An 18792-nucleotide genomic window follows, 5' to 3' on the forward strand; every position below is an offset into this window, starting at 1 on the left:
CTCAAAATTGGCTCGTGAAAAAACTCGATCGAGTCGAGCTTAAAGATAAGCTCGTTTAATAAACGAGCCCAAGCCCGAGCTTCACTTATCGAGCTCGAGCCGCCTCACGAGCCTTAACGAGTATGTCATTGACATAATTTTTATAATATATATTTATTAATTACTAATTAATCTATTTAATATTGTAAAAAAATAAAAGATTATATAAATTATCTTATATATAAAATTATAATAGAAAAAAATTATATATAAAATATTAAGAGCTGAGTTCGAGTTTGAAAAAAAACACTCACAAACCAGGCTCAAGCTTTAAGCGTTAGAATTAGAAACCAAGCCGAGCCCAAGCTTTATGTAAGTTAAACGAACCGAGCTCGACTCGGTTGCATACTCGTATCCGATACCAATACACATATATTGTGGACAATAATATTGAAGGTGGTGTATTATTATTGTATGTATAGCACACCTTTTTATTAATTTCTTTTATTTCTGATTATACAAGTCAAAAAGTCACACCAACCTCCAAATAATAATATGAACACAATAAGTTAGGTTCAACCAAAATCTAGCCTTTGATGGGTTCAACCCACTTGTGATTCTTTGTTAATCAAATGGAAGTAGTAAACAAAACCCATTGTTATTCGATTCTGGGTCATCTTTATTCGCATCAATTTTACCTTTATATTTATATCTGCATCATCTGTTGCTGTTGTTCTCAAGCTTCCACTGAATCTTTCACTCTCTCAAGCTTTAGTTATGGCAGAACTGTCCTCAGACCTTTTGATTGGAGGTATATTAGAGGTAATGTTTTGTGTTTTGATCTAAAAATTTGTGCTTTTTATTGTTATTAACGTGTTTGATCATTTTTGTAATTGGTTAAATTTTGTGTTTTTTGAATTTTTTTTGATCAGGTTATGATATGGGTCAGGTAGGGTTTTGATAAATTTGTGCTTTTTATTATTATTATTAAGTTGTTTGATCATTTTTGTAATTGGTTTATGTGGAATTTGGGGATGTTTTTAGGTTAAATTTTGTGTTTTTGAATTTGTGTAATTAGATTAAGATATGGGTTAAGTAGGGTTTTGATAAATTAATCATCTTTGCATATGATTAGGTTGAAATTGGGTCAAAGTCAACACATGGGAATAATTTCCAATTTGAAAGATTAATTTAGTCTGTTTTTCCCTTAATCTATGCATAATGTTTGAGGTGTTTTTGTGTGTCTCTGTGTACTGTGTAGGGTGGTGTTTTTTTTTAATATTTTTTGTAATATCAGTTTAAGATATGATTTAATTAGGGTTTTCATAAATAAATCATCTTTGCATATGATCGGGTCAAAGTCAACAGATGGGAATAATTTCTAATTAAAAAGATTAGTTTAGTCTGTTTTTCACTTTGATCTATGCAATATGCATAATTAATGTTTCAATTTTTTTTGTTTGTGTTTTTTGCATTTGTAATATCAAATTAAGCCATGGTTTAACTTGGGTTTTAATAAATTAATCATCTTTGCATATGATTAGGTTTTTAAGTCGGGTCAAAGTCAACACACGGGAATAATTTTCATTTTGAAAGATTAATATAGTGATTATAATCTGTTTTTTCTATAATCCATGCAAAATGCATAATTAATGTTTCAGGTTAATTTTTGTGTTTTTTGCATTGATACTATCATATTAAGATGTGATTTAAGTAAGGCTTTGATAAATTATAATCATCTTTGCATATGTATGGGTTTGAATTTGGGTCAAAGTCAACATGGGAATGTCCACTTTGAAAGATTAATTTAGTATTCTTTTCCCTTAATCTATGCAATATGTATAATTAATGTTTCAGTTGCAGTTATGATATATAAAAATGTTTGCCTATGTCATGAGGTGTTTGGGATTGCTTATTAAACTTTGAAATAAAAATGTTATTTAAAATGACTGGATATTGTTTTATTGTATATAAGAAGGCTGTAGTTTAATGTGTTATTTGGTTAAGTTTTGCTCAAGGCAGGTTCGGGTCAAACTGAGTTTCGGGTCAAAACAGGATACCCAAATGAACCTATTGGTCTTAATTAGTTTAAAATATGGGAGAAATTGATTTATTGTACATTTTCTTATCAGATACTGATTCATACTTGTGTTTACTGTTGCAGTTGATTTACCAACATGGTTTTCTTCGGTGACTATATCTTTAGAGTCGGATGTAGACCTTGTAAGTATCTTGAAAATTTTACATTTTGATTAATGTTTAAAGGCTTTTAGGACAGCATCTAAATGATGCCAAGGGGTGTAAACAAGCTGAGTGGAACCCGTACTCGTCTAATCTTGAGCTTAACCTGTTTAACTTAAGAGAGCTCGAGCTCAGCTTGTTTAAGTCCAGAGAGGTTGAGCTTGAGTTGTTTCAAGCACTATTTCGTGTAATTTTTCAACTCAAGCTTAACTCGTGTTATCATTTTATAATTTTAGTTATATGCACATATAGCTATAAATATATATTTATAATTATAAATTATATTATATATATCGTGACTTATATTGTTTCATTATTGTTATTATAGTTATGTATATGCTAATATTTGTTTTGTAATCATGTAATTATTATATTATATAAAAATTGTTATATTCATACATATAAAAGTTCACAAGCTTAGTTAAGCTCGGTATACAAAGGTCGGGCTCAAGCTTTGATTATCAAATGCGCTTCAGTATATGCTCGAGCTCAGCTCGATTAAGAGCTTCTAGCAAGCCAATCTAGATAGCTCGCGAGCAGCTCGGCTCGATTACACACCTGACGATGCCCAGAAAATGAATTTTATTAATGACCGAAACAAATGACACAAAAATATTCGATCCATTTGTGTTGTTTTTCTTTAATATTTCTTAATTAATATTGTTTCAATGATTTGCAGGATAGAAGTAGAGTTATGATGGCAGATAAAAGTAACCTGCCAATGATTTGTGCTCGTGAGGGCAGCCCTCCTTTGCCTGGCACATATAATACTTTAGATATTGGTTTCGGTACAACATTAAACTCCTGAATTCCCTTTATAAAATTCCTGTTTTGTTGGAATCTAAGGTTCCACCCGTTCATACAATTTTCACCTGTTCCCCTTTTGTGTGCCTCATCTTAGTCTGACATAAAACCACATATTAGTTATTTAAAAATGCTAAATGGCTACAATTTAAATTTGCATAAAGCTTTGCTGATTTTTGTGTTTGCTTCCGCAGTGTTGGAACCCATTTCAAACGGGTCTTTGGCAATGGGAGGACTTCAGTTTTCCGAGAAATGCTATCCGATGCAGAAAAATGTTACGATAAAACTAACAAACGAGCAGGTAGTCTTTCTTTCTATATTTTCACACTCGGATTTTTCTGTTAGGTATCGAAGCACACACACACGAACAGAAATCAAAGAACAAAGAAACACGAGAGATTTACGTGGTTCGGTTACAGCGTGTAACCTACGTCCACGGGGGCAACTAGGGTTTATTATTGAGTGAATAGATTACAAGTACAAGAGATATATTTATAGTCTAGCTAATTAGGGTTTAACCCTTTGCTAATCTTGTTGAACAAGAAACTAACAAACTGGGCTTGAGCTATTAGGGCTGGCCAGGCCCGTCTCTTCCTTTCCTCTAATTTTTGACTAACCCATCAATGGGCTGAAGACAACACATCTCCAACAATCTCCCACTTGGTGTCTTCGGACCTCGAACTACACCATCTCTTCTGTACTTCTGTAAAATGAAGAATTCCCCGTATCTTCAGTTTTTCCTAGTTACCTCATTCTCCTCAACTATTCCAGGAGACCAGCTGAAGCAAAGCTTCAGCTTATCCAGCACCACAGACTTGGTTAACATATTTGCTGGATTCTTAGCACCTGGGATATTCTTCAAACTGATTGTTCCATCTCTAATCAATTCCCTCACAAAGTGATACTTTCTCCCAATGTGCTTCGTCTTGCTATGATAGACATGATTCTTAGCAAGCTTCACTGCACCCTCGTTGTCACAATACAACGAGTAATCAGGCTGATGTTTTCCTAATTCTTCGAGAAAAGTCTTCAACCAAACTAGTTCTTTGCTCGCTTCTGCAACAGCCATATACTCGGCCTCTGTTGTTGATAGAGCCACACTTTTCTGAAGTCTTGAAGTCCAGCTCACTGCTGTGCCTCCCACTGTAAAAACATACCCTGTAGTGCTTTTGTATGTCTCTCTGCAACCTCCCAAATCTGCAACCTCTGAGTATAGTATCTTTACCCTTAAAACAACCCCATCTTTTGGGTACCCTTCAAGTATCTGAGTATCCACTTGACAGCTTCCCAATGTTCTTTACCAGGATTTGACATAAATCGACTGACTACCCCAACAGCATGAGCTATATCTGGTCGAGTGCACACCATAGCATACATGAGACTCCCAACCGCTGATGCATAAGGAACCTTAGCCATCTCTGATTTTTCTTCTTCAAACTTTGGTGATTGTTGTTTGGTAAGCTTTAAGTGACTTCCTAATGGAGTATTTCTAGTCTTAGTCTTCTCATCATTCATCTTGAATTTCTTTAACACTTTTCTTATGTACTTCTCCTGAGATAGTGTTAGTGAACCAACTCTTCTGTTTCGGGTAATACTCATCCCGAGTATCTGCTTGGCTGCACCTAAATCCTTCATCTCGAATTCTTTAGACATTTGTTTCTTCAACTTGCTAATCTCATTCATGTCAGACCCTGCTATCAGCATATCATCTACATACAGAAGTAGAATGATGTAGGAATTTTTGAAATTCTTTAGATAGCAACAGTGGTCAGCTTCACAACTCTTGAAACCTATTCTCTCCATGAAGTCATCAAACTTCAAGTACCACTGTCTCGGTGCTTGTTTTAGACCATACAAGCTCTTCTTCAGTTTACAAACCCAATTTTCTTTACCTTTTACTTGAAAACCCTCTGGTTGTTTCATGTAGATGTCTTCATCAAGATCTCCATGTAAGAAAGCTGTCTTGACATCTAGTTGCTCTAAATGTAAGTTCTCTGCTGCAACGATACCAAGAACCACCCTAATAGTAGTCATCTTCACAACTGGAGAGAAGATTTCACAGTAATCGACCCCCTCTTTCTGTTGAAACCCCTTAACCACTAAACGAGCTTTATACCTATTGGTTCCATCGTTCTCATCTTTGATCCTGTACACCCACTTATTCTGAAGAGCTTTCTTGTCTTGCGGAAGCTTGACAAGAATCCAAGTCTTGTTCTTGTCTAATGAGCCCATTTCTTCTTTCATTGCTTGCTCCCACTGGAACGATTCTTTTACCTTAATTGCCTCAGAGTAGCAATCAGGATCACCATTATCAGTTAAAAGAAGATAATTAACTGACGGACTTGTAAGACCGGGATTGAACCTGTCCGGCGGTTTAGTAGCTCTGGTGGATCTCCTGACCCACTTGTCAGGTTGTTGTGGCTGTTGTGGAGGCTGATCTTCTTCAGATTCTGAGCTCCCACTATCTGAAGACCCCACTACTGATTCTTCAATTCCACCGTCTTTATTATCAAACTCGGGATCTAAATCATCTTCAGGACCTGCTATAGATTCTGTAACTGGTTCTTTTCTCTGACTTGTGGTTTCGAACTCAACCTCTTCGGTCTGAACCTCTGAGTTGACTGACTTTCTGTCTTTGTACAGCTCTGCTTCATTGAATTCGGCGTGCTTGCTTCTGACTACCTTTCTGCTTTCAAAATCCCAAAGCCTATAGCCCATCTTCTCTGACCCGAAACCAATGAGTGTGTACTTCTTCGCTTTAGCATCTAACTTGTCACCTTCTAGATTAATATCATAAGCACTACACCCGAAAATTCTTAGGTGATCATACTTTACAGCTTTACCCTTCAATTCTTCTTGAAGAATCTTGAATCCCAACGGTACTGAGGGCCCACGGTTGATAAGATAAGCTACAGTGTTAACTGCATCAGCCCAGAACATCTTTGGGAGCCCTGCATTTAATCTCATACTTCTGGCTCTCTCACATAATGTTCTGTTCATACTCTCTGCAACCCCATTCTGTTGCGGAGTTCCTGGAACTGTATTTATCATCTTGTTCCCTCTTTCAACACAATAATCAATAAATTCTTTGCTGATGTATTCTCCTCCGTTGTCGGACTTTAAGCACTTAACCTTCAAATCAGTTTCAAGTTCAATAGCAGATTTCCATTTCTTAAAAATACCAAAAACTTCAGATTTATGTTTAAGAAAATAAACCCATACCTTGCGTGTTGAATCGTCGATGAAGGTAACATAGTAGCGAGATCCTCCAATTGAAGCGACTGATGTCGGTCCATATACATCTGAGTGAACTAGCTCTAATTTATGAGCTTTTGATGCCCTACCTGTCTTTGCAAAAGTTACCTTCTTTTTCTTGCCAAAGACGCACGGTTCACAAAACTCAGAATCGACCCTCTTCAACTCTGGAAGCTTTCCCCTGGCGACAAGCATTTTCAACCCTTTTTCACTCATGTGACCTAGTCGTTGATGCCATAACTTTGATTGACTCAGCCCACTAGTCACTACATTAACCCCTTCATCTGGTACTTCAACCATATATAAAGTACCTTTTTTCTTACCTCTAGCAATCACCATACTACCTTTCACTACTTTCCATTGTCCTCTACCAAAGGTGATATCATATCCCTCATCATCAAGCTTACCGATGGATATCAACATCTTCCTTAAACCTGGAATGACCCGAACATCTTTCAAGGTCCAAGTGGTTCCCAATGGAGTTTTTAAGTCTATGTCTCCCATTCCTGTTATATCAAGACACTGATTATTAACCAAACGAACTTTACCAAAGTTACCTGTTCGTAGTTTCTTCATCATCTTTGTGCTAGAAATAGCATGAAAAGATGCTCCTGAATCCATAATCCAGTCTTCAACAGGATTCTCGACACAACATATAAGCGCATCATCTGAATCATCTGATGCTGATGTGGCAGCGTTCACCTCTTTCTTTTCTTTAGGTGGGTTGGTGCATTGACTTCTGAAGTGCCCGTTTTCTTCACAATTCCAGCAAACTATGCCTTTCCTTGGTTTTGCTGATCTCGACTTACTTCTTCGTTTAGACTTTGATCTTCCTCTGTTTCCTCCCCTACTACTGTTTCTTCCTCTACCCTCTGTACTGAGTAACGAACTTGTCTCTCCAGTGCTTCTTCTTCTCGAATCCTCACTTGGTATCAAATCACGAACCTTACTGAACGTGAGAGCTTCAGATCCAACTGACCCGGTAACTGCAGTGATTGTTCCTGACCAACTGTCAGGTAATGAGGATAAAAGTAGGCATGCTTGTAGTTCATCATCTAACTTGAAATTAACGGAAGACAAATGAGACAAGTGAGAATTAAACAGGTTAATATGAGCAGTAACTGAACTTCCCTCTTTCATGCGTGTGTTAACTAACTCCCGTATTAGGAACACTTTATTGGCAGCAGATGGCTTCTCGTACATGTTTGACAACGCTTCCATAATCCCACGCGATGTGGTTTGTTCTAGGATGTTGTATGCAACATTCATAGATAGAGTAAGCCGGATTGTTGACATAGTCTTCTTGTCAAGTGCTGTCCAAGCTGGTGTAATCGGTGTAGGAGGAGTCCCTAGAGCCGAATCCAAATCCTTTTGTACTAGCAAATCCGTGATTTGCATCTTCCACCATCCAAAATTCTGCCCATCAAATACCACAATTCTGATCTTACCGTCTTCAGCCATTACTTCTGTTTTCTGGACAGAACAGAACCAACAACAGCAACAGTTCGGTTCTTGCGTCCGGTGGGTCAGGGATGACTGTGGTCACTGCAACAGATCTGGGTTGTCTTCCAGCAAAACCCTAGCAGTTGGCTAGGATTGGTTTTGGGTGGGTTACGGCTGGGTTAGTGTTCTTCGATGATCAAGAGCCGAGCCTGGCTCTGATACCAGTTGTTAGGTATCGAAGCACACACACACACGAATAGAAATCAAAGAACAAAGAAACACGAGAGATTTACGTGGTTCGGTTACAGCGTGTAACCTATGTCCATGGGGGCAACTAGGGTTTATTATTGAGTGGTAATAGATTACAAGTACAAGAGATATATTTATAGTCTAGCTAATTAGGGTTTAACCCTTTGCTAATCTTGTTGAACAAGAAACTAACAAACTGGGCTTGAGCTATTAGGGCTGGCCAGGCCCGTCTCTGCCTTTCCTCTAATTTTTGACTAACCCATCAATGGGCTGATGGGCTTGGCTGAAAACACATCTCCAACATTTTCTGTTTGTGATGCATATTGTGATAATTTCCAAGCTTCTTGTATATGTATGTTGTATATATAACATGCATATACTTACATATAGTCATATACATATATGCATACACACACTTAGGGGAAGGTTTAATACTTAAAAACTTTAAGAACAAAAAGAGCACTTTTAATCACATATGATTAAGTCTTTTTGACATCCATTTAATCACAAGCAATTAAGTTCGACATTCGGCCTTCAGTCTGGTCTAAAGACCATGTGTGTTAGTTTGTGTTCAAATGAGCCTCCACATATACATAATAAGTATATGTAACAAGCTAGTTTTTTTTACTTATATATTTAATGAATTTTCAATTGGTAACCATTTTATGTCAATTTAACCTAAAACACATGAAGCCGACTACTTTAATCCATGCAATCGCTTACACTCCTTATGCTTTCATATATCTATTAATTGAATATTTGAATGTGACATTGTTGTATAGATTTCTCCTGGAGTATGGTACTTTGGTTTATTTAACGGCATTGGATCGGCGAGGACTCAATCAAAGATGGTAATCATCATTATCATTAATGCTTCTATATGATGTTATAATAAGTTTGGCATAAATAGTTTCATTTCAAAAAATTGTCCAAAAATAACTATTGAAATCACGTATTGGCCTTTTCATCACAGATTAATCGAGGCTCGGGTTATTCTTTTAGTGGGAACGTGAGTGTTGAAGGTTGCTTGCTCCCATCCATCTCGGGCCAATTTTGCAATGAGACAATCGACCATCTTTCATGTGTTGACCAAAATTCAACGCAAGGAATCTTCACAACTTGTAGAAACGACGGTGAACGATCTTGCATTCAGCAGAACGAATCAAAACTCTACTCGTTGGATTTGTTGGGAGTCACTGAAGAGATTACAATATCATCAATCAATGTCATGTTCAACCAAACACAACTTCCAGTTGGTGCAAATAATGATAGTAATATCATATTGATGTGTTATGCTCGACATGGTAGCATAGCATCACCAAATACACATGATTATTCAGGTAATATCAATAATGCTCCTTTGGTTATACGATCACCAAAAGTTGGTCGATGGTATATTACCGTTACAACCCTCAACACCTCTAAAGAAGTCACGGGGAGCACGGATGTTTGCTACTCGTTAGAGTGGAAATTACTTCAATGTCCAATAGACAAGGCTGGTTCGAATTGCACATGGGAAAAATACACGCTTCAGGTTAGCTAATCTCTCTCTTAATATGAGATTATGAGTTTAGTTGATATTGATGAATATATAACTTGGAGAAGATTAGATAAAAATCCTTCCTCCATTTAAAAACCAAAAACCAAAGTGTGACTGGTTATTTATTTTAATTAGTGGATGAAATTACATGTTGACTTTTGAGGAAAATATCAAATATCCACAATTCATTAAAAATAATTTAATAAATGACCATTTTACCCTTATTGCTTTTAAAACTTTAAAATTTCATAATGTCCATCTCTAGCTTCAATTTCTTATTATTTACCCATTTTTAGCTTATAGCTGGTTTGACTATCTGATTCAAGATAGAGTGTATATCGTTCGATTATCATGAGATCATACCTGGTTCAATTATCTTATTCGAGTTCGGTTATCTGATTTGAACATACAGATTCTATTTTTCGATTATCTGCCATCGAGAGAACAAATGAGGGGAGACAACGGTTCGGTGTTCTTGCTTACCGTCAATGTCAATCAAAATCCAAAAAAAATAGGGTTTGAATAAATATTATGGGAAGGAGTAGAATGGTCATTAAGTAAAAATTCATTAAAGTTTGGTATATATGATATTCTTGGTTTTGGTTGTCTATCTGTGAAAACTTTCAAGTTGTTGGGTATATATGGAATTAATCCGTCATTTTATCCCTCCCCTGTATAATTTATACAAGAGTGATTAGCATTTTCATTTTATGGGTTCGGTCATTTGTTCCTTAATTTGATTCTTACAGAAACTGGTGGAATATGCAGACAATTATGAGGAAGAATCCATCCACCCCGTTTGAATCATATTATTTACCTGCAAGCGATAAAGTTTCATCAGACTCTCCCAATTTTCCTCTTGAACCGCTCCTTAGCAACTCGTCAATTGGTCAAAGTCAAGGTCAAGGTCAAGGTCAACATTTTGGTTGGACTTATTTCTTGGTAGACATCCCTTCGGGTGCAAGTGGAGGAAGTATTCACATTCGGTTAAATTCAGATAAAAAAATAAAACATGAAATATATGCATCATATGGCGGACTACCAATTGAAGATAAATGGGACTACTTTTATGCGAATTCGAGTAGCAATAGTAACGGTTCTATGTTTTTTAAGTTGTATGATTCGGATGAGAAGTTGATTAGTTTTTATATCGTGTATGTTAGAGGAGGAACATGGGGTTTTGGTGTAAAACATTTGACTTCTATTAGTAACGCCTCAGAAAGTCAAACTACCATGTCTATTTCGATTGAGAGATGCCCGAGAAGATGCTCGTCTCATGGAACATGTCAAAATATTGTGGATATGAGTGGTTTGTCTCTATACAGGTAAACTTTCTATCTCTTAAAAAGTCAAACAGGTAAACTAAAACTTAGATTCTGACTTTGACTTTGATGTCAGTTACTGTTGGTGTGATCGTACACACGGTGGCTTTGACTGCAGTGTTCAAATCATCTCACATCGAGGTAAAACTTGTTTATTGCCTACTTACTCAAATTGAATAATTTACATATTAACATTTATGGATTATCATATTTTGCAAACATATAAGTTTAAGTCAGTTAATCGTTGACATTGGTCTTCTTTCTATTAAAGCATTCATATACAAATCAATACTTGATAAAAATAATAATGTATATGTAGGGCATGTATGGCAGTCTGTTTCTCTTATTGCATCAAATGCTGCATTTGCATTTCCAGCTTATTGGGCCCTTCGACAGAAGGTAAGAAGAATATGTTTGAATTTTCAAAAAATGAGTTCCCTCGTTTTGAAGTTTTAATATCACGCGGAGTTGTATAACACACACTCCCTGAGTCCAATGAAACTTGCAACAGTTTTCCTTTTTACTTGTACATATCATGCAGATTACGAGAATTATGATGTTTTGACTTTTTTAAAAGTCAAGATTGAACATAAAACATTATAATGTGGTTCATGCAGGCGTTTTCTGAGTGGGTGATATACACATCTAGTGGAATCTCGAGTGGATTATATCATGCGTGTGATGTCGGTACCTGGTGTGCTTTATCTTTCCGTGTATTGCAGGTAATTTATCTTTTGCCCCTTTGTTGTTTAAGAACTGAACAAAAAAATGACCAAAAAGACATTTTTGCCCCTTTGCAGTTCATGGATTTTTGGCTTTCATTCATGGCTGTGGTGAGCACATTTGTATACTTAGCTGATATTGATGAAGGGTCAAAAAGGACAATTCATACGGTTGTTGCCATTCTTACGGCCCTTATGGCTGAAAACGGGCCAACTAGGTAATCTCTATAATCTTTACAGGCCGTTCATATTTTGGGTTGTAATATGTGCATCAATATTTGTACTCATCTTTTTTGCTTTTTAAATCGGTATTGATGCTTATGTTTTCACAGATCTTCCAACATTATTCTCGTATTAGCAATTGGTGCAGCGGGTCTTTTTGTTGGATTTTTGATTGAGTTTTTTAGGCGTTACAGGCGGTTTTCATTTTCAACAGAACTCTTGCTAAATATGCTTCATAGGTGAGGTTCTTTATACATTTACGATCTTAAACAATCAAAGTTTTTGTAAATTTAGTGTTTTCTGAAAAAGAGTGAAAAATTAGGTGTTTTTTTTCCTGATTTGTATTTCTAGTGAATCAGCGGTTGCAAACCACCGATTCCCTTACCTCAATCTCACAAAATTTAAATATTTTATTTTAACATATAATTTTGGTGTTTCTTTAATACTCTGTATTGTTTGATATATAAAATTTCTTTAATACTCTGTATTGTTTGATATATAAAAGAATCTAAATCTAAATACACAGTTGCACTCTTTTTTTTGTCTACGTTTCTGTATGAAAGCTTTTAAGAACTGAGTTAAGGTAAAAAATTACTTTATTATTTTGGATATATATCAGTTTCCAATAAAAGTCATAATGAAACGTAGACAAGAAAGAATTGAACATAATTGTGTTTTTAGAAATTTTTAGATATTAAACAAGGTATTGAAGAAACTAAATTATATGTTAATTAAAAGTCGAAGAAAAGGAAAGGTATAATTTTGCGAGATTGAAGAGAGAGAAACCGTGGTCTTAAATCACAGATTCACCAGAAACACAAATCAGGAAAAAGAAAAAAAAAACATTTTTAAAAATGCTTTTAAAACAACACTATTTTTGCAAAGGAGTTTCTAACATCCGATAATTTGACCTTCGGGTCAAAGTTGGTAGATTTCAGTTTCAAAATTGTTATGGATTTTGCTAAGAGTTTAAACCTTCGTCATGTTTGGCACATTTCTTTTTGTGAAATAATATGCGGTTCGAGTTTAAAATCAACCCATTTGACATATTCGTTTTTCAGCTGGCAAACGGTTAAAGATTGGTTTCGTAATCTTATAAAGACGATTCTTAAACGTTTTCGGTGGTTTTTTGTTGTTGCCGGATTCGCTGCATTGGCAATGGCTGCCATAAGCTGGAACTTGGAATCTACGGAAAGTTATTGGTTTTGGCACAGGTTAGTTCGTGATTACTTTTTAGTTAATTACACTTTATCCCCTTGTACTTTCCTTACACATTCAATGTCAAAAGAAAGCCTTTTGTATTTTTATTATTATGGTAGTTGACGTTATCATAAGGATGACCGATAATTAACTTGTTTAAAGTAAGGCTGAAGGGGTGTTTGGGGTCCAGTTTTTGGCCGGTTTTACAAAAATTCTAGGCTGAAAACGACAACCAAACCGGTTAAGTCGGCTGGTTCAATTTGGCAGTTTGAAATAATATTTTTAGCTCTTAAGAGTTTTTCAGTAACCTTGACTTGCATCGAAATTATTAAAATGATAAAAATGGTCTACGAATATAATGCATATGTGTAACCGCATATTTCTAAAAAGAAAAAAATATAATTACTAAATGTCTAAGCCGTCAAAACTGCCAAAACCGAACTATATACATTTCAAACAGACCGAGTTGCTTTAGTTTGGACAGTTCAGTCGGTTTCAGCAATTTATGAACACCCTAGTTAGGAGTCAGACTTATTCTCCATCTTGATGTCGTCGTCTTTAACGCTATAACCACACAAATTGTTTTGCAGCATGTGGCATGTATCAATATACACTTCTTCATTCTTGTTCATCTTCTCGAAAGTAAATGGTGCTTCGAATGTAGAGCCCGGAAACACAAGCTATGAGTTGACCCGACAAGACTCCCTCTCACGGGGTCAAGACCAACCGGAAAATGGTGGAGTATGCTAGATGTTTTATTTATTCTTTTTATATTTTTTTTATTGGGATGTTGTTGTAAAAGATGACAGAGAAATGTAAATAAAAACATCTAGAATATCTGTTATAAAAGCAACCCTTTTTTTCTCAACACCACAACCATAGGTTTTATATAATGTTCATAATATTTTACAACTTTATAATGATAATCACAGTTTAAATAGGTAAACATAACAACGTAAGCGATTATTCAAAAGTTCTTGATAGTTGATACGACCCATGGCACACACTTTAGTTTGAGTTACGCTCTAACAACCATCACCCGATTCACAGATAATCGCTTTTAACATCATTAGTGTTATGAACCAAGCGCGTATTACTATATATAACATTTGTAAATGGTAAACACCAACTCAATGTACCATTTCTTATGTACATACCTCAATCAAGCCTTTTTCTATATCATTTTCCACATGTTTGTTTCTTACAAAGATGGGACCCACAAATATAAATATCAAAACCTACATAATATCATTTTGAGTCTTCAAAAAGAGTGACATCTTATCAGTCTATAGACTCTTTGTAATCTTTCTTGATGTTCCACAAAACCTCAACACATCTCCTCATAGTTGGCCTGTTTTTTCGATGACTGTTAACACACTGTAAAGCCAGTTCTAGAATATTTTCGAGAACCAAACCGTTCTCATCAGACGCTTCTAGCTTCGGATCCAATACCGAAAGCGCGTCTCCTTCTGTATACTTCTTCATCGCCTGTTATTTCCACAAACAGAATAAAAGTATTAAAGATAACTGATAATGGACACGAATACTGATACTTAAAGATATAATAATATTGTTTCTAATGTTAATAACATACCCATCTAGCTGTAACTCGCTCCTCAAGTGGCCGTTTACTTTCAACAGGCCTTCGGCCCGTAACTATCTCCACAAGTAATATACCAAATGAATATACATCGCTCTTTTCAGTAAGTTGATACGTCTTGAGGTATTCAGGATCTAAGTAGCCTGCAGTCCCTTTAACCTGAGTCGACACATGGGTCTGACCTGATTCTGCATCGGCTGCTAGCCGAGCAAAACCAAAGTCAGCAACCTTGGCTCGTAGTTTGTCGGTCAACAGTATGTTTGAAGACTTGATATCCCTATGGATTATAGGGTGGTCTGCATTCAAGTTATAATCACAATTCTGGTTAAACACAAAATAAACGGTTCGGGATTAGTTATAGAGACAAGGATATTAATACCTGTATAAGTGTGTAGGTAAGTAATCGCGTGTGCTACATCGATAGCGATATCCAAACGAGAGGCAAGACTAAGTACATTGCCCTTAAAACCTGCATTTGTATGTTAAGATTTTATTAATACATGCATATGAATACTTGTTGCGGGCGAGTTTAAAATTATTGTCTCGATTTTGACAAACTCAAAGGGGACATAACTTACATTCTAAGTGTTCTCGAAGTGTTCCATTAGCAACGTATTCAACGACAATGATTCGTTCATCTCCATGCTGCAAATATCCATAACATTTTACTAGTTTCAAATGTTCTACCTTTGATAATGCCTGGACTTCACTCAAGAACTCTCCTCCTAGATTCTTGTCATACATGCTCTGCACACAAATACACACAAAAAAAATAAGAAAAGCCGTTTGTAATGTCGGGAGAGAATGAGTCGAGTCATCTGTAAGCTAGCAACTTGAGATTGCCTCACAAAAAACTTAAATTAAGCGGAACTTAACGAGCTTGAGTAACTCGAGCTCAGTTAATAAATGAGTTTGAACTTGAACTTGACTAGACTTACGAGCTTAAACGAGCCTATTTAGTTATTTTAAATATAAGATTTTTTTTATATTATAACATAATAAATAAATTTTATTATATACAAATTTAAGATAAATTAACTATATAATATATATATTTTGTTTCTATGAGAAACAACCATATAAGAAAATGGTTGAAAGACAAACATTTATACATCACTACTGAACTTAAATAAAAAAAGAACAATTTTTTTTTATTTATAAAAACATGCACACGTGTAAGTCATGTATGGGTTATATTAAATATACATAGTTGTTAATGTTTACAAATAAAATAATAGCATATACATGAACAAATTAGTTAAATGGTTTTTAATGTAGATGCATAACATATGCATCTGTATGTAAAAAAGTAATTCCAGTAAACATTTAAAAAGGTATCAACCGTTGATAAACAACTAAATAATTTATGTTTGTTCTTTTTGGTAAATTAGTTATCTGTAATGAACCTCAAACTATAATTATATATATGTACATAAACTTAGGGAAGCTCAGGCTCGACTCGATTATACATAGATCTGATGACATATTGACATAGTCTAACCTTTCTGGCACGTTTGACGGCCACGAGGGTTCCATCTTGAAGCTGACCCTTATACACAGTCCCGAATCCACCTTGACCAACTTTAAGAGACGGAGAGAAGTTCTTCGTTGCCGCTGTGATTTCTGCCAAGGTGAACTTAGTAGTTCCGGGTTCTCTTGTCATGTGTGTAGAATCATTCTTGGTTGTGTATATACCACGTCGTTTCTTTCCTTCAGTAGTGTCAGAAGCCCCCGAAACATCTATCAAATCAAACAATTCCATTCTTTTTACATACCGGTTTCATGTAGGATTTAGAGTTTTCTAAACCTAATTAGAACAGACCAATCTACACATGTTGCATTTGAAAGAAAAAATAAAATTGAATTTCCAATTCGATTAAATACTTTAGTTATTATTTTAATGACTACTAATCACATCATTACCTATATGCGGTTATGATTACCTCAAAAGCTCATCGCCAATCGTTGCTCTTAGTTTTGCTCATCAACGACAAGTTATAATTATTACCTTGACCAGAACCGACTCAAACCAAAATTCGAGCATTGAGTCAAGAGACATCTGAGCATAAAAAAACAGCCTAGTAGAAAATATCGTAAGTTCGCCACCGACTACCAAAGACAATCCCACTCGTGTATATAGTCGTCACAGATTTACACTTGGTTTCGCTTAAATTAATATTAATTATAAGCAAAAAAAAAAAAAAGGTTAACTGAAAGTAAAAAGTGTTACCACTCACCATGTACTATATTTTCAGATTATAGAATTGTTCGTGCGTGACATCAACGACAAAGTAACACCGTACAAGTTATAGTATACTACAAAAAGTACAGTTTACGTAACATAACTACACCAGATCTCATCATTACCGTACTCTTGTTTTATGTTCTACGTACTTAACAAAGAATAATAACAATATTAATAATGATAAAGAGGTAGAAATAAAATTAACTTACTAAACATATAAATAACCAGGGTAAAAAATAAAATAATACAGTTTTGTATTTGATCCAATCGCTAATAAGAGTATTCACCTGAAGTTGAACTAAACGCATCAGACCCACAATACCCAGAAGAACCATGCTGCTGCACCTCATCCTCCGGCGAAACAAAACACGAAACAAAAACTCCGGCAACCGATCTGGCCGCACCTTTGACAAAGTTCAGGCCAGAGGTTGACTTTTCCGACGAAGACTTAGAGTAACTAGAATAAGAACTGGGTGAGGGTGACGACGGAGGATAACTAAGGCGGTCAGGCGTGGCCATGTCGGAGCTGTTTTTCCGGCTGCCGGACATTGTGTGGAAGAGAGAGAATTGGCGGGTATGTATGTGTTATATATGTGTATGATAATAATGTATTGACTGTATAACAAAAGACTTGATTTTTATGATTATTATTATTATGAGATGGTGGTTGTTGCTAACGTGCGCGTGAGATAAACGTTAGAGGAAATTGGACAGCTAACGCGCCAGTTCCCATTTATTGCAAACCAACGACTAACAGTTTTCTTTGAAATTATCCTCCTTTTTTTATTTTATTTTGACAGATTTAATTTACGGGTCTGCATGATTTAGTTTGGTATTGTGCTAAAACAAACCAAAACCGAAGCTTTCGTTTTAATTTTTTGTAAACCGGTCGGTAATTTGGGTTTTGGTTTGGTTTTGATTTAAATTTTGTGCAATTATGTTCACTCTGAGCACATTTTTTTTAAATTAATAACTAATTGTTTATTATGTATTTGGGTTGAACTATTTGAGTTGCATATACTTAATTCATATAAACTATTAAAACAAAAAATCTGTAAATTTTATTTGGTTTGGTTTTTTTGGTTTTTATTACATGCAAAATCAAACCAACCCAAAAGTTTAGTTTTAAAAAAAACATAAATATATTCAAAACCATCAATGACTTTTTTAGTTTCATGCACACCCCTATTATTTACCAATACAATTTTTTGTTTGAGTCACTTTTTGTGTATGTAAAATGATTAATGTATATCGCACTTTGTATATTACAAATTAAAAACGGTATCGTATATTACTACTAAAAAACACTTCTGTAGCCAAGGCTTATTCCGCTAATCGTCATACTTGACTTTTGTATACTTATTCTTAGAAAATAAACAAATGATATAAGAACATTATTAACATATTATGCATGAATAAATTATTTGATAGTATTTATGTTTGCCTTTACACAAAAAGATTATTGTTTAGAAAGAAAAGAGACGTGTTGAACATTCCATATCTTTAAAAGTTTTAAATGAAATAAAAAAGCACAGTACTTTCGGCCCCACAAAATGACTATTAATTAGTTAAATACAATTGCATGGGCCATATACTTTCGGCCCCACAATGCACCCGATTCTCTTGTAGGCCATATGTAATGGGCGTAGGTTTGGGCGAGTAGAGACGCGAACACCGCCCCCCTGGGCGATTTTTGGGCGATAAGGGGCGGGGCGGGGTTCTTTTATCGCCCGGAGTGTTTGAAAAATATTATTATTATATTCTAATGACCGTTGCAAACGGTCAAATGTAAAAAAAAAATTAATTAATAAAAACTATATATATAATATATACTATATATATATATATATAAACATACACATTCTTCTCCATTTCATATTCATTTCATACACAATTCATACCCAAATTCTTCAAAAAAATCTAGCAAAATGAATCCTACAAACAACCCGAACCAACCGAAACATGTGGAA

The 18792-nt window shown here is 35.2% G+C and overlaps 2 protein-coding genes across 3 annotated transcripts; one reads left to right on the top strand and one right to left on the bottom strand.

The window, feature by feature from the left end:
* Positions 1-551: 551 nt before the first annotated feature.
* Positions 552-13841, top strand: LOC143536227 (uncharacterized). Of its 2 annotated transcripts, XM_077030269.1 has the most exons (14): positions 552-801; positions 2144-2202; positions 2900-3008; positions 3219-3325; positions 8754-8822; positions 8945-9505; positions 10280-10836; positions 10910-10974; positions 11153-11232; positions 11451-11555; positions 11634-11773; positions 11888-12016; positions 12839-12991; positions 13568-13841. In XM_077030269.1, the coding sequence occupies exons 1-14, from the start codon at positions 612-614 to the stop codon at positions 13725-13727; spliced, it is 2484 nt and encodes an 827-aa protein (XP_076886384.1). In that variant the 5' UTR covers positions 552-611; the 3' UTR covers positions 13728-13841. The 2 variants fall into 2 exon arrangements, with proteins under 2 accessions (XP_076886384.1, XP_076886383.1); XM_077030268.1 differs by having other exon boundaries at positions 11451-11773.
* A 211-nt stretch (positions 13842-14052) lies between these two features.
* LOC143536228 (calmodulin-binding receptor-like cytoplasmic kinase 2) lies at positions 14053-17458 on the bottom strand. The gene is made up of 6 exons (XM_077030271.1): positions 17110-17458; positions 16079-16317; positions 15156-15324; positions 14957-15046; positions 14572-14873; positions 14053-14465 (listed from the first exon to the last, which is right to left on the bottom strand). Exons 1-6 carry the CDS (start codon positions 17369-17371, stop codon positions 14259-14261), a joined length of 1269 nt encoding a protein of 422 aa, XP_076886386.1. The 5' UTR covers positions 17372-17458; the 3' UTR covers positions 14053-14258.
* Between the last annotated feature and the right edge of the window lie 1334 nt (positions 17459-18792).

This window comes from Bidens hawaiensis, unplaced genomic scaffold (genome assembly GCF_021521415.1).
Source record: "Bidens hawaiensis isolate Kalapana, Puna unplaced genomic scaffold, B.hawaiensis_p1.1 tig00010745_1, whole genome shotgun sequence".
NCBI classification, from domain to species: domain Eukaryota; kingdom Viridiplantae; phylum Streptophyta; class Magnoliopsida; order Asterales; family Asteraceae; genus Bidens; species Bidens hawaiensis.

Bases quoted from the DNA above. Each gene is read 5' to 3' on its own strand.
- LOC143536228 (XM_077030271.1), bottom strand. From the start codon at position 17,371: ATGTCCGGCAGCCGGAAAAACAGCTCCGACATGGCCACGCCTGACCGC. The intron at 16,318-17,109 runs GTGAATACTCTT...TTGATTTGATAG, and splicing joins TGCGTTTAGTTCAACTTCAG to ATGTTTCGGGGGCTTCTGAC. The intron at 15,325-16,078 runs GTTAGACTATGT...ATTTGTGTGCAG, and splicing joins CCGTCAAACGTGCCAGAAAG to AGCATGTATGACAAGAATCT.
- LOC143536227 (XM_077030268.1), top strand. From the start codon at position 612: ATGGAAGTAGTAAACAAAACCCATTGTTATTCGATTCTGGGTCATCTT. The intron at 3,326-8,753 runs GTAGTCTTTCTT...ATTGTTGTATAG, and splicing joins TAAAACTAACAAACGAGCAG to ATTTCTCCTGGAGTATGGTA. The intron at 8,823-8,944 runs GTAATCATCATT...TTTTCATCACAG, and splicing joins CGAGGACTCAATCAAAGATG to ATTAATCGAGGCTCGGGTTA.